The 15,303-nt window shown below is 33.3% G+C and overlaps 1 protein-coding gene across 1 annotated transcript; it reads right to left on the reverse strand.

The window, feature by feature from the left end:
• Nucleotides 1–744: 744 nt before the first annotated feature.
• On the reverse strand, nucleotides 745–7,987 carry LOC101892227 (segmentation polarity homeobox protein engrailed). Its single transcript, XM_011295369.3, has 3 exons — nucleotides 5,532–7,987; nucleotides 2,435–2,535; nucleotides 745–1,400 (listed from the first exon to the last, which is right to left on the reverse strand). Exons 1-3 carry the CDS (start codon nucleotides 7,033–7,035, stop codon nucleotides 1,152–1,154), a joined length of 1,854 nt encoding a protein of 617 aa, XP_011293671.1. The 5' UTR covers nucleotides 7,036–7,987; the 3' UTR covers nucleotides 745–1,151.
• Nucleotides 7,988–15,303: the final 7,316 nt, after the last annotated feature.

Genomic DNA, 15,303 nt, shown 5'->3' on the forward strand with positions numbered 1-15,303 from the left:
CCCGTCGTAGAAAAGTTTTATTTTTTTTTTTTTCAATCAATCTCATTTTGGATTTCAATTCGAAATTCCTTTATCTTCAATAATTTCCAAAAATTTCCCATTATTTTTAATAAAAAGTCTGGTTGAGTTTTTTTCATAATATTTGGTATTTAAATATTTTTGTTTTATTATTTTTTATTTTTTTCTCATAATTTTTGTTGTTTTTCATTCTTTTTCAATTTCGACTATACGCTAAGAACTTAAAATAATAACAAACATAAAACTTACAATAATTAAAATATTTAACTTAAGTACAACTATATATAAATTAAAATACTAATACACACAAAAATATCTATAATACAAATAAATAATAATTTAAATTGAGATTTATACAATACGCGGAGAAAATAGTTATATATATACATTTGATGAAGAAGTCATGTGTGAAGATCAACTTTACAAAGCAAAAAAAAAAAAATAACATTGAATTTTTTTGTTATTTTAATTAATAAAGTTTTTATGCCATAAATATAGATTTGTAGGGTGTTGTTGTTGTTATAGCATTAATATTTTTCTTTGTTATAATAGCTTACAAATTAAATATACATAAAATTTGTTTAAATTTGAAGAAAAAATAATACTTGTTTTGTGTGAGAGATAGAGTTTTCAGAATGGTTGGATTTTTTTTTGTTAAGTTTTTTTGCCTTCTTCTTTTAATTTGATGTCTGCCATTCAAATATCAGATGCTCTTTATTATTATTATTATTTTTTTGTTTTTGTATTTTGTACAAAACCATTAAATTTCCATAGATCTTGTTGATTGTTGTTAATAAATTAAAGATTATGGAAATTTTAAATAAAATTTACAGTTTTTTTTAGGAAGGCGAGTAAGCTGAGATTTTTTGTTTTAAGAAATTTGTTGAAATTTACAAAAGCATAAAGGATTTAGTTTGGGAGTTTACAATAACTATATCACAATAATTAAAACTTGCTATTTAAAATTAAAACGAGACAAATAATTTACATTTTTTTTTTTTTTTTTTTTGTAATTTGTTCTTGGGCTTTGATTCTCTTTTCTCAACCACTATTTACACTTTCAGGGTATTGCACTAATCTGGTTTTATTTTTTTGTATTTTTTTTTTTTTTTTTTTTTGGGTGTTATGGAAATCTATGGAATCTGTCCATTCATTCTCATTTCCAGTTCTTCCTCCTCTTTGGTCAGCGGCACTGTGGTGTGATTATACAAACCCTGGGCCATCAATTGCAGGGCCAGGGGATTTTTGGTGCCGGTGGACTTCTTGATTTTGGCGCGTTTATTTTGGAACCAGATTTTAATTTGGGCCTCATTTAAACCCAATTCAGCACTTAATTGTTGGCGTCTCCTTTCGGTTAGATAGCGATTTTCATTGAATTCACGCTGCAAAGAAAAGGAAAGAGAGAGAGAGAGAGAGAAAAAACATTAGTAAATCAATTATTTACGGTGGTTTAAAAGTCCAGACCACAACTAATTGCTCCTTTAGATTTTTCTTAAGGTTTTTCAAACTCAAGGCGTTTAGTTGTGGTTTTTTTGTAAAAGAAAATTTGTTGGCAGGATATCGTATCGGAACAAAGAACAAAAACTGGTTGCATGCTTGGGCGCTCACTGGGTGGTGATGTAAATATTTTGAGTGGAACAAAAAAGGTAACAAACAAAAAAAAATTGGAAACACTCATAAATTTTCAATTCGTTATGAGTAGTCAAAATACACACACACATAGAGCGAGAGGAATAGTTTGCTTGTATTGTTCTGAAATGTCCTTGCTTATTAGTGCAGCATATGGAAACCTAGTAGGTTCTTAATGACTTGCTTGTCTATTTTTTTGCTCCAGACCTTCTTTATGTTTTAAATGAGCCATGACTTTGCCATGGCCCTGAGGGATGAATTTTTTGGGAAAAATAAAACAAAAACTCTGGCCAATTAACACCAGGCTTGCCAGCAATGCTATTTCATTAAGGCAAATTTATGTCTTAAAATATTTTAATTTTGAAATAAATTTCTTATTTATTTTTATAAATTCAGGAAATATATGAAAGCTTGGGATACTAATTTTAGTATTTTTAATTTAGTATTTTTAATTTTTCTTGATTTTAATATTATTTTTAATATTATTTGAATTTTTAAAATTAATTTTAAAAAATGTTTATTTCTAAAATATTTTTTTTTAATTTTTTCGTCCTTTTTGGATGGAGATAAAAATAATAAAATAATAAAAATAATCGAGCTTGAAGATACTAATTTAAATTTAATTTCTTTAATTCCATCTTTAAATTAAAAATTAAAAAAAAAAATTCAATTTTTCCTTGCCTTCATTTTAGAACTCTCTAGAATTTATTGTTAAAAAAAATTCCAGTTTTGTTCCTTATTAATTTTTATTTTGAGAAAAAAACCATGGATTTTCAAAAATACTTACTTTTAGTCGCACCAATTGTTCGCCGGAGAATGCAGTCCTTGGCCGTTTTTCATCGGTCGCCTTGGGGTCTTTGGGTTGTTTGGGGCGACGATAACGGGGACCTAAAATGAAAACGCAAAAAAAAAAATTAATAAAAAATAATATTCAAAGACACTTATAATGATATCAATAAATCATGAAATTCCTTTGCAAAAAAAAAACAAAGCTGTCATAAACGCAATTCCACAAAAAAAAACTGAGTGGGAGACTTGAAAGGCTATCCTCTGAATATTAATTGGAAATTTGTCATTAACTTGCATAATACGAATCTAATAATGATTATTTTATTAACAAATGTCTATGCAAAAAAAGGAGAAGACAAAGAAGAAGGAGGAGGTGGAGTAGGAGAATTAAAAAAATGATGAAGAAAAACGTTTGACTTCTAAACAATGCCGACGCCATTCACAGAGTCAATAAATGATGACAGCTGTCATGAAATAGCTTTTTTGTTTGCAATATTATTTGAAATGAATTTTTTTTATTGGAAAATGGCAAGGTTACATTTGAGAGGAGGGTGGGGCGATTTTTTAAGAAATAAAGACCAGGTGTCTAAGGGGAAGCTCAAAAAATCAGAAAATTCTTAATTATTAAATCTCTTCCCCTCTACAGGTCACAATTATAGACTAAACGCCACGGAATTTTGAAGACGGCATTCAGGGGAAATTTTTAATTTAAGCATTAAAATCAAAAATGCTGAGATATTTAAATATATCCAAAAATATTCATTAAAAACAAAAATTTCCCAAAAAGGGAAATTTTTGAAATTTCGCCCAAAATGATGTTTCTAACTCCAATAAGTCCCAAAATGAAAAAAAAAAAAATTGAAAAATTCTTGAACACAAAAATTTCCCCTTTGAGGAAATTTTTTCTTTATCAATTAAAGTTAAAAAAAAAATATATTGAAATTTTCCGAAATATTCATACTTTTAAAGGGAAACCACTGATTTTTAAAATAAGAAATGTTAAATTCCATTTTCACAGCATTTAAAAACCATTCAAATTGAAGTATTAAATTCTCACACATCTAAAGGAAAAACACTGATTTTTAAAATAAAAAGAAAATATTGAATTCCATTTTCACAACAATTAAAAACCACTAAAATTGAAATCTAAATAGAATATTTCAAAATCAACATAAATCAAAAACATGATTTTTTTGTTTACTTTTTCCTTTTTCCAGCCAAAATCCACATAAATCTGTCATTGGTTGTCTATTAAAAATCCATTTAAAATAATAAAAAATCACTTAAAAATAATTTCTCCCCCATTTTCCCTCTCACTTACTCTCCCCTTCGCTCTTGATCCCCACATTTCTGACAAGTGATAAAAGAAACCCTTTTTTTATTCCATTACAAATCCTTTAGAAGCACGTGTCGCAATGGTAAATTGTCTTGCGGCTCCCCCTCTTTTCTGTTTTCTTTATCGCTCAGCACTTGCTCTCAAGAGAAAAAAACAACAAAACCCAAAACTAGACAATCTTACACAAATCTTAATGATTCGACAACTGACTGCTGATGCTGCTGTTTCCCAGGCAGCATCATTCAACAAATCTCCATGCGTTAAAGTAGTTTTTGTTGTATGATGCTGCCGTTGCTGGCTAGGGGAGGGGAGACTCGATTTCAATATTTTGTCAAGCTGATAACAGGCCATGAATGTCATCTGGCTGAGGGAGAGAGAGACAGACCAGTGAATAATGCATGTGTGTGTCCCGGGATAACATCAAACATTTAATGCCGGCCAAACATTTACACCATGGATGTCATGTTACCGTTGTGTGGTCACAGCAGGACATTTATCTTTACAGGATTTTGCCGCTCTTTTCAATTTTTTTTGTTTTGTCACAATAAAGGTCATCTTGGACAATAAGAATATAGAAGACGAAAAAAATATGGTGTAATTTAAGTCTTATGTCCATGGAGATGACCTTCAAGTCCACTGACATTTTATCCTAACATCAAAGAAAAAATATGAGGGGAAGAAAGCAGAAATGCCGCCAAGGATATTGAAAATTTTGACAAACAATTAGAGTTTTGAAATTTGATAAGAAGAAAATAAAAATACATTTTGAAATAAAATGAAGGGAGAAAAAGATGGCGATTTTTTTCAAGAGGAATATTCCTCAGGGACATTTTTCTGAACATTTTTTTTTTTAAATTAAATAAAAAAAAAAATAAAAATATCAAGAATCATTTTCTTAAAAATGTTAACATTTTCTTTTTAAGTTTTAATAAATTTTATTTCAGTGAGAATAAGAAATTTCACGGTTTTAAGAATCTTGATTTCTTTTGACGGATATTATTTATTTTAAAACATTGAAAATTATTTATTGGAGAAATGAAAATTTTTTCAGAATACAAAGAACGGATAATCGAATTTTCTACCAAATATTTAAGAAAAATTCATCGGAAAATCCAACGATATTAAAAACTTTGCCAATCATGAATTGCTTTAAAGTTCAATAAGGAAAAATAATAATTTGAAATTTAATGAATGGAAAATTTAAAACTTTTAAGGAAATATGTTCCACTAAGCAGAGAATGAAATCAAAATTATTGAATTTGTTTTTTTAATATGAACGAAATATGTAAAAATTCCTTTCAGACACTATTGAAAAAATTTTCAAAATTCGATAAGAATTTTTTTTTTTTGGAATCTAATAAATGTATAATTTTTCTAAAATTAAAATTAATTAAAAAAATGAGATTTTCTGTTAAATCAAAGAAGATCCCAAAACTTCGAAAGGTCCTCTTTCTTTAAATATTCTGCTCTACCCGAATTTTTAGAGCTAAACATTTCAAACATAAATTTTTACCTTAAAATCAATTATTTCATCTTTCTCCCTAGCCCCCAGTCTCTCCTCAAATTTTTAAATCAATTTTTTTAATTTTGAAAGGTCCTCTCTCTTCAAATTTTCTGCTCTCTTACAAATTTTTCCAAAGCAAATAATTTTAAACATTACTTTTTACCTTAAAACCTATCACTCCTTTTTGTCTCCCCCTTTCCTAATTTTTGCAAATTTTCAATTCAAAATTTATTCATTTCTTTTTCTTTTACTCACCAGAACTGGGACGATCACTGTAACGTGTACAAAATACCCAGGCTGGCCACATTTCATTTTTACCAGTTTCCGAATTTGTTGTGGAGCCCGTTTCCGATTTTGTATCATCCGAACTTTCCATGCCCGAGTCACGGCTAATTGCCGACGGTGGCGGGATGGGTTGGGGACTTTGATTTTTACGGCTGGTGGGTGAGGAATTTTGTGATGAATTTCCCGACGATGATGAGGCTGAAGATGATGACGAGGATGACGAGGATGGGCAGGATGATGATGATGATGAACTTGAAATCGAGGTATTTGGCAATGAGGGTGGCGGTGAAGCCATACTGGCCACCGAGGATCCAGATGGTGTTGAGGAGGCAGGTGGTGTGGATAGTAGCAAATTATTGGAACCATTTGTGGATGTCGTGGTTGGTGTCGCCTGTCCAATTTGTGAGACTGTCTTACATAAGGAACCCAAGGCTGATTGGCCTGAGGGTGGTGGTGGTGGTGAGGTGAGAGAGGGATCTGTCATCATTTTATGGCCACCTGGCATTAAGTGGCCCGCTGTCCGGCGCATACGACTTTGTAAAATTTCCTCATGGATTCGGGGATAGGCAGCAGGATTAAAACAATTTAAGATGTTGGCTCTTTCAATCATCATGGCTGCCGTGGCAGCTGCAGCAGCGGCCTGTTGTTGGCGACTCAGCTCCAACAGATCCACACGGGTAAATGCCGAAGGAGTGGCTGTGGCTGCTCTCGATTGATCAAATGGCCGGTAGATACTCGATCCCTGTTGATGTGTGGGAGGAAATTGTGTCTGTCTTGCCGTGGGAGTTTCATCCTTGTGCTGTTCCACACCACCAAAACGATCACTCAGAATATTGGAAATGCTAAAGGCCAAGGTGGGTTTGCTGGACTGCTGATGGGCTGGTGGTGGTATGCGTGACTTGTCCTCATCCTCCGTCTCATCGACATCCACATCAATGTCACATTCTTCATCCTCATCTTCGGTGACATTTTGATGTTGAAACGACGAGGATTGTTCATGTTCCGCCGAGAAGCTATCACCCATTATTGATTCACTCTCCTCTTCCTTGATGGTCAACGAGGAGGCTGGTGTGGAAGATGTGGTCGAATGGGCTCCGGGCGAAACACTCAGACGAGCCTGGGCTCCACTCGTCATGTCATGACCATAGGGATGTTGAAACACCCCGGCGGCCAATTGTTGTTGATGTAATTGTTGTAAATGATGTAATTGTTGCAAATGTTGCAATTGTTGTTGCTGATACAGGGAGGCAACGGTGTGCGGTAACATGGCGGCGGCAGCGGCAACTGTGGCGGTAGCAGGATCAACAACAAGACTGGTTTGTGATAAACTCATATCCAAAATAGCCGGATTGTAATAGCTGGCTGCTGGTGGCGTGGACTGTTGGGGAGACGACGCTTGATTGGCTTGTGGCGATTGAGGTAGACCTGGAGGCGATGGTGCTGATTGGGGACTACAACGATCCTCTAAGGCCATTTGTGGTGGGGATAACACAAAGTTGTAGGGGGGTTTTTTGAGGAATTATTTTTTTGTTTTTCTTTCTCTTTGGGAAATTCAAATATTTTCCACTGTTTTGGTGGCTTTGCTAAATTTTAACAAACATTTAAATTTATTTTTCTCAATTTTTTCAACACTAAACACTTGCTACAATTGCTTGCTTTTAATATTCTTGTTATTATTTTTTTCTGTTAATCCACTTGGCGTAAATTTTCTTGGTTGTTATTATTTTTGTATTTTTTCTATAATACCGTTGTATGTTATTCTTTCGTTTTGTCGCACTCTCTTTGACACGTCCGTTCACGTTGAAGTCAACGAGTAAATTAACTAATCACTGTTGCTTAACGTCTTTACCAACTGAAGCAGCAAAGCAAACACACAACACTCACACACACGTAGACATCCAGAGCTAGAAACAGTTCCCAGTACGCACTCATTCACTCACTCCCCTAAAAGTCTCTTGAGCTCTCACACCAATGAATGGCTGGTCCGTAGGCTAGACAAGGAGGCTGGCCATGTTGGAGAGTGAGCGTGAGAAAGAGACCAGAGATGTGTGTATGTACGCCCGACAGAGCTCAATTGAGATTTGTCTTTTGATTGACTTGTGAAGTTCGCAAAACGATGATGAGATGTGGATGATGATGTCGGCCACAAGAAAAACACAATTTTTTCTTATTTTGTTTTTTTTTCTCTTCCTTTTATTTCTAAAGTTCCAAAAAATACCGTTGAATTTTTTTGTAACGCTTTTTAAGACCGTAACTATATACTTGAAGCGCTCGCCTAAATTTCTGTGTGTGACACTTACAGATGTCACCTGCAATCTGACAGACGTTTGGCCAATGTTTCTGTTTAGCAGCTCAAATAACGACGTTGGCTGGAAAATTGTAGCAATTTAGTTCTTCTTTTTTCCCATTTTAACGCTTTCCGACTTACAAGAGCTGCAGTTGGCGCAAGTACTCGTAGCTGGGAAACAACCACTTCCAGTCATTACATGGTCAAAACTCTGCCAAGAAAAACAACAAGAAGTGTTGTTGGTTCCTTGCAAAAAAAAAGGAGCAACAACAAGAAAACGTATGGGCTTGTTAGCAAACTTTATGACTTTATTAAAAAAGACAACTGACATTTCTCTTAAGAGAAAAGAATCCCCAATAAACGGCAGACACCAACCCCAAATTAAAGCATTAATTCAATGCTCCATTTCATTTGTTCCCCTATAATACAATGAGAGAGAAAGAGACAGCATAACACTTAAAGGGAGGAGTTTATATCATTTGAAACAAATGCTGTTCTCTTTCAACTCATTGACAATAAACTCTTCCCTTCAATCTCGAAAGAGACAACATGACTCTCAACCTAACATTCCCCTATTTGTTGTTCAACCAACAGGGCCAGAGTTATTATAGTATTTGTTGTTGTTATTACTGTTCTCTTCTTCTCCCCAATTGTCCAGGGCATATATGGTCGGCGTAGTCGTCGCCGTCGTTGTTGTCCACTTCGTTTAGCCAGCCAACAACTCAATTATTTACCAAAGCTCTTGTTACATCAAGAGCCTCAGAAAATTGCCTTATGCCCTTGTTCACTCTCTGTTCTTTTCCACCATCTGGCTCTCTCACTCTATCTCACAATATATTAGTTGCTCAAGTCTCTGGGGATTTGTTACGACTCTGCCTGGATTTTCTTATTAAGCAAATAATGTTATTGTTACAATTGTCAGAGCGTAAGCGCAAGCAGAGCATGGTTATGTGTGAGTTCATCATTTGTTTTTGTAATCATCATTGATTCATTAGTAGTGTAGTTTTTGTTGTTGTTACTGCTGGTTATGCTCCATATACAATGTGTTACTCTCGGCTAAGTAAATTTTCTCAGAGACTGCATAGCCCGTTGTTGTTTGTTTTTATATTTTTCTCAAACACACATTGGCGCACACACACATTTAATTCTCTGTGTTAAGGTGGGGTTCGTTGTCATGATTCAAAGGAGTGAGTGAGTTAATATACAAAGGTGTGTGGTGTATTGTGTGTGTTTGCCTGTATTCTGTTTCACTGGCTGGCTGAGAAAAAAAATAAAAATGATTATGCATAGAGGAGACAGACCTATGAATGTGTCAGTCAAAATAATCAACGCTTTCGTAGTTGCATGGTTTTTGTTGTTGCTATTGTTGTATTTTTGCCATGGATGTCAACAACAACAAGAGAACACAACAACGTGATGATTTTATTTTAAAATCTCAATATTGAAAATGGGCTTGTTACAGTTGATTTTTTTTTTTTTTTTGCTGTAGGTAGTACGTTTACGTTGTTTTTCTTCTTTTTTTTGTGTGGAATAAACAGCAACACTTAAATAAGCTGTCAATTGAGATTGCTATTTTTAATTAAGAGTCTTTAAATAAAATTGTGGGTTTTTGGAGGGAAATTAATTTCAAAGCTTGAAATTTAATTGAATGGAATATTTTGTTAATTTACAAATAAAAGTTATCAATTTTGAAAATTTAAAATGTTTGAAAAGAATTCGGTAGATATTGGAAGAACTTTATGTTAAGTATTTCAGTTAAAAGGCAAAAAAAAAAAAATTGATTTATATATATTTTTATAAAAATATAAATTCGACAATCTTTATTAGTTGGTTCATTTTTTTGAAAAAGCGGGAATATAGAATTATAATTAATTAACTTGTGACTTGAATTTAATATACAAATACATGGTGTTGGAAGGTGAATAAAAATGTTCAAAATATACAATTTAATATTGTAAGTCAAATTGAAAAATCTCATGCGATAAAAATTTTACAATAAATAAAAAAATCACAAAATAGTACAGAAAACTGTTCTAATTTTTTTGCATCTTTATATGTATTCTTTTAGATTTTATTCTTTTCTGCCAAAAGTTCATTCTGAATTGATGAAATCCCTCCAGCTGTTCTTGAGTTATAAGCGGTCGAACTAACTTTCGCTCCTTTGATATATAATATTGTATATATTTTGCCATATATGTGATATATCAGAATTGACCTTTTCGTGTATTTCTGATTTCACTGGAATTAAAAATATTCTCGGTTTAATGGAATTTTTCGTATTTTTATACCCTTAGCCATATGGCTACGGAAGGGAATATATAATTTGATAGGGCCAAAACGTGCCTTATTGGAGTCCATCTAGGAGTGTGGTCCATCCGTCTGACTATGTCGGTCTGGCTTGTGCCCACGCTATCTCTCAAAGGAATCATCCGATTTGATCCAAACTTGGTACTAAGTAATATCATTGTCAAACTTAGATCGAGTTTGGAGATGGGCATTATTTTGAACCTTGAGGTTCAAAATTTTTTTAAGAAAATAATTTATCTCATAGAAAGAGAAAGTATCGCCCAATTTTGAGCAAACTTTGCTAACCCCAATTATTTTGTCCGTGCTTTTCAAAAATGAACAATATCGGTCCATTCCGTCAAGTACCTCCGGGTCACAATTTGGAAAAAGAAAAAAGTCTTAAAGGGCGAAATGAGCATCCGATTCCATTCAAACTCTGCACATCTCATATTTTTTTATCAACACAATATCTGTTATGAAATTCACAGATACCGGTTTACTCCTTCTGGTACCCTCCTCCACAAAGGGGGGGGGGGGGGGGGTCTGTTGTAAAAATGGAATATATATAACTACTTCTTCTGGGTTAACATTTTAAATGACCATCAAATTCGCCACTTGGTGTGAAGATGAAATAAATCGCTTCATTTCTTCTGGTATCCTTTCCATAAAGCGTCAACATTTTGAATAATTATATCTCTCATAACATGCGAAAGAAGTCAGGGATTATATCCAAACTTAGTTTATCTAAATATTTTTTACAACCAGAGATCTGATGAGAATAGCGAATTTACCGACTCACTCCTTCTGGTGCCTCCCCCATAAAAAGCGAAAATGTTGATTAACAATTATTCGCACAAAATTGATACACTTTCCAGCATTTTGGGAATCTTATCACATATCTCACATGAAATGAAGGAAATAGACGACATACCCAAAATTTTTTGTACATTGTAATATTTATATCGGACTTAGGTAAGACACGAAATAAAAAAAACATTGGCCCACTCCTTTGGAACGTCCCTCAACAAGTGTCAACAGTTTGAAAAATCATCAAAATCTTAATAAAAGATCAACGGACGGACCACAGAATTACCGCAGATATCTTTGGATTACACTCAGAATCATTGGTAAAGAAATGACCCATTTTCGGCCCACTTTTTCGGTAAAGCCACCATGTAAGAACAATTTCCATTTCAAGTTTTGATCAAGTTTTCCATTTAATATCGCCACATTCTGGCAATTTGTGTTCGTTTTATGTGGAAACGCTATTAAGAACCAGTAAAGAAAGTCTTAAAGTAGGGCGGGTGCCGACTTTATGATACCCTTCATCACTTTAATAATTTAGTAGAGCTCCTCATAACAATTAAAAGTTTTTATGGGAGAATTCAATCATACATGCTATGATTATAATTATAGTTTAAAGTTAAAAGGGACTAAATATGCCAAAGCATTTGTATCTTTTAAATTCGGACTTGTATTGCCCATTTGGTGCTCAATTAATTTGAAATCGGATAAAGATATATATGGGAGCTATATCCAAATCTGAACCGATCTCGATAAAATTTAGCAAATATATTTCTGAGCTATATTTGAAATATTTCACTGAATATTGTTGTTAACAAATATAACAAATCGGATGAACAGTATATATGAGAGCTATAGCTGTATCTGAACCGATCTTCACCAAATTTGACATACTAGCTTCTAGACTCAATTCGGTCGTAAGTGCCAAATTCCATCCCATTTGGACAAATATTAGACGTTTGGTGTACAATCAAAGGTAAATCGGACGAAGTTATATATGGGAGCTATAACGAAAACGGAACCGATCTCGATAAAATTTAGCAAACGTATTTCTGAGCTGTATATGATAGACTTTCCCAAATATTGTTGTTACAGGGTGCATATAACTGCTGCGGAGGACAAACATAACAAATCGGATGAACAATATATACGGGAGCTATAGCTATATCTGAACCGATTTCGATCAAATTTGGCATACTTATTTTCAGGCCTAATTTGGTTGTATATGAAAAATTCCATACTATTCGGGCTGATATTACACGTTTGGTGGCCAATAAAAGGCAAATCCGACGAAGATATATATGGGAGCTATATCTAAATTTTGACCGATTATCTCCAATTTCAATAGGGTTCGTCCTTGGGCCAAACAAATGATTTATGCAAAATTTCATCTGGATAGGGCAATAAATGCGAACTGTACTTTCTTTACAAAAATACATGGACAGACGGACGGACGGACATGCATAAATCGACTCAGAATGTGATGTGATCCATGGAGATCATCAAAAGGAACTATGGGTCTATCTCGTTTTCTTTTTCCTGTTACACACAAATGCACAAAGAAAAAATACCCTGACCACCTTGTGGTGTAGGGTATAAAAATTTAACAATATTGGTCCAGCTTTTCTTATAGAATAGCTCGAAGTAAAAAAAATATATGTTATCCTTATTTTTTCAATCTGAAGATCAATTTTGTTATATTGTGTCGTTTTTTTTTTCATTTTTTTTTTTGTAGGAGCATATTTTTTCATATAATTTAATGTTACAAATATGATATTAATTACAAACTAAAAAAATCATTTAAGCCATGAATGAAAACCCGCCAAATGATAATGGATGATGAAAGCCCGTTGTGATTTTGATACACTTATTTGGGTTAATGATGCATTAAAAACCTTCAATTAAACTTCAATCAAAACAAAATACCTACCTTTTAGACATGTTGTTTTTCACAATGTTATTACATTGAAAAACATAAGTATTTAGCAGATAAAAAGCCAAAATAATTTCACACCCTCACAATTTGTATTGGGATCAAAATATTTTTTTTCGTTTTAAAATTTAATTTATTTTAAATTGATTTTTAATTATTTTCCTCATATATTGGCTACATTGTAACAAATGTCTGTATACATATGTGGCGTGAGATTTTCAATCAATCAAAAAATCGAAATTAAAACAAAATTCAACTAAATTCATTTGCAATTTATTTAGAGAGATCGCCCTCATCGTCATAGCCATCGGACCATCACATTATAGCCGTGTGTGTGATCATTGACCGCACAAATCATCATTAACTGTAATCTAATATCGGAGTGAACACTAATGATGGTTAATTAAATGACATGTTCGTTTTGTTTTTATAATACAATGTATATATGTTGTATTTACAAATATATACGTAGGTATATAAGTGTACGTATGTATGTACATAAATTGATGTGTAATTATTATTTTATTTTCATTTCATTTTATACACACATATATTGATTTCAATACTCTCTTCATAGGGGGTAGCGCTTAAGTACTAAAGCCAATCATCGAACCGCATCGAAATGATTAATGAACTTTGAATTTTAAAATAAATTGCTTAGTTTTGGTTTTGAGTTTAAATAAAAACAAAACTGAAATTACTTGTTTTTTGTTGTCGTTTGCCCATGGTTTTGTAATTATGAGTATGTATGTAATTATATATCTATTCGATTTGTAAACATTTAATATGAAATGCTAAGATGGGATTCGTATTGGGAAAACACATTACAAGCCTTTCATGAAATATATATATTTTTTAATGTTTTTGAACACACAACCATGGGTATGCTAGTCCTTAAACCAGTAATCTTAAATAACAAGGATTTTAGCTCCGAAAAGATAAACGATTTTGACATCAACATTTTTGCCAAATATTCATTACAAAAATCATCGATTTTAGGTCCAAAAGACTTTGATAGACATTTTATTAAAAAAAAAAAAAAAAATTAGGCCCACTGTGCAACATATTTTACATGAAAAATTCAGCAGATTTTGAAAGTACAACTAAACGTCTGTGGGCGATTGGAGACTTTACTCCCCAATATAACCTAAATAGAACTAATTTTCCAATTAAGATTCCTTGGAATCCTTTTTTCATTTTAGGTATATACGGGTGAGATAAAAAAAACTGCAACAAAGTCACACGCCATAATTTTTATTTTTTTTTTTAAATTTTATTGAATGAAAGCAAAAAATGTCGGAAATAGCATCAAATTTTAGCATAAGTTAAGATTTGTTCGATGTGGTAACGTTTGACACGAATTATGGCCTTCAAACCGCGAATGAAACTGTCACATGCTGCACGAATGTTGCTCTGCGGTATTTTGGCCCATTCCCGGCGAAGCGCTTGCTTGAGGAGATCGACACTTTGGAATTTTTAAGTGCCAACCTTGCTTTCCAAAATACTCCAGACGCAATATTTCAACGGATTGGTTTCCAGAGATTTTGATGGTCAGTGTGCGTTGGAAATAAAGCGAGGAACCCCATTTAGTAACCATTCTTGGGTGAGTGCGATGGTGATGAGTCCTGTTGGAATGTCCAATGTTTGCGGCTTTTCCAGAATATTTTCGCGATAATATTCGGCATTTATTCTGATGCCACGGTCGATTAATACGTGCGGAGAGCGACCATCGGCTGTTATGGCGACCCACACCATCACCATGGCCGGCGCCTGAGTTCTGGTGGCCAACCGAAGGTGCACATTTTCAGCTGACCTCTTTGGCAAGTAGATACGATCATTTCGTTTTCTTACAAAACTGCTAGACAACGAATGTTTTTTCATCGGAAAAAACCAAATTCGGCAGTTCACTACTTTCGGCCAAGCGAAACAACTCTTTAGCTCTTTTGAGTCTATTTTCTTTCAGTTGCGGTGTAAGTTCTTGCATTTTTGGAATTTCAATGGCTTTACCCCGAGCTCATTTTTCAATATTGGCCGAATGGAATATTGCGACATGTTCAGCTCACGAGTCAGTGCATTATTTTCAACTCACCCTCTATACTAGTTCTTAAAAAATTGCACTGTTTTGTCTTCAAAACTTTTTTTAAAATACTATTTAAAAAATTCATCGACAAAAATCTTTTTTCAGACTATTTAAACAAACATAGGCCCACTATTTTTTCTTAAAATAAAATTGAGCTACAAAAAATTATAATCACATTAGAAAACCAGCAGATTATGAAAGAAGAGCTAAAACTGGAAGACACGTGTATCGGCGTTTTGGAATGTTTAGAACGGAAAGTAAAATATATTGAGGGACAGGTTTCCCCTTTTTCCAAACTTTTATCAGATAAGCTTCCTTGGAATCCTCGCATTGTAGATATGTAGTGTATCCG

This window comes from Musca domestica, unplaced genomic scaffold, assembly GCF_030504385.1.
Source record: "Musca domestica strain aabys unplaced genomic scaffold, Musca_domestica.polishedcontigs.V.1.1 16, whole genome shotgun sequence".
Classification (NCBI taxonomy): Eukaryota; Metazoa; Arthropoda; class Insecta; order Diptera; family Muscidae; genus Musca; species Musca domestica.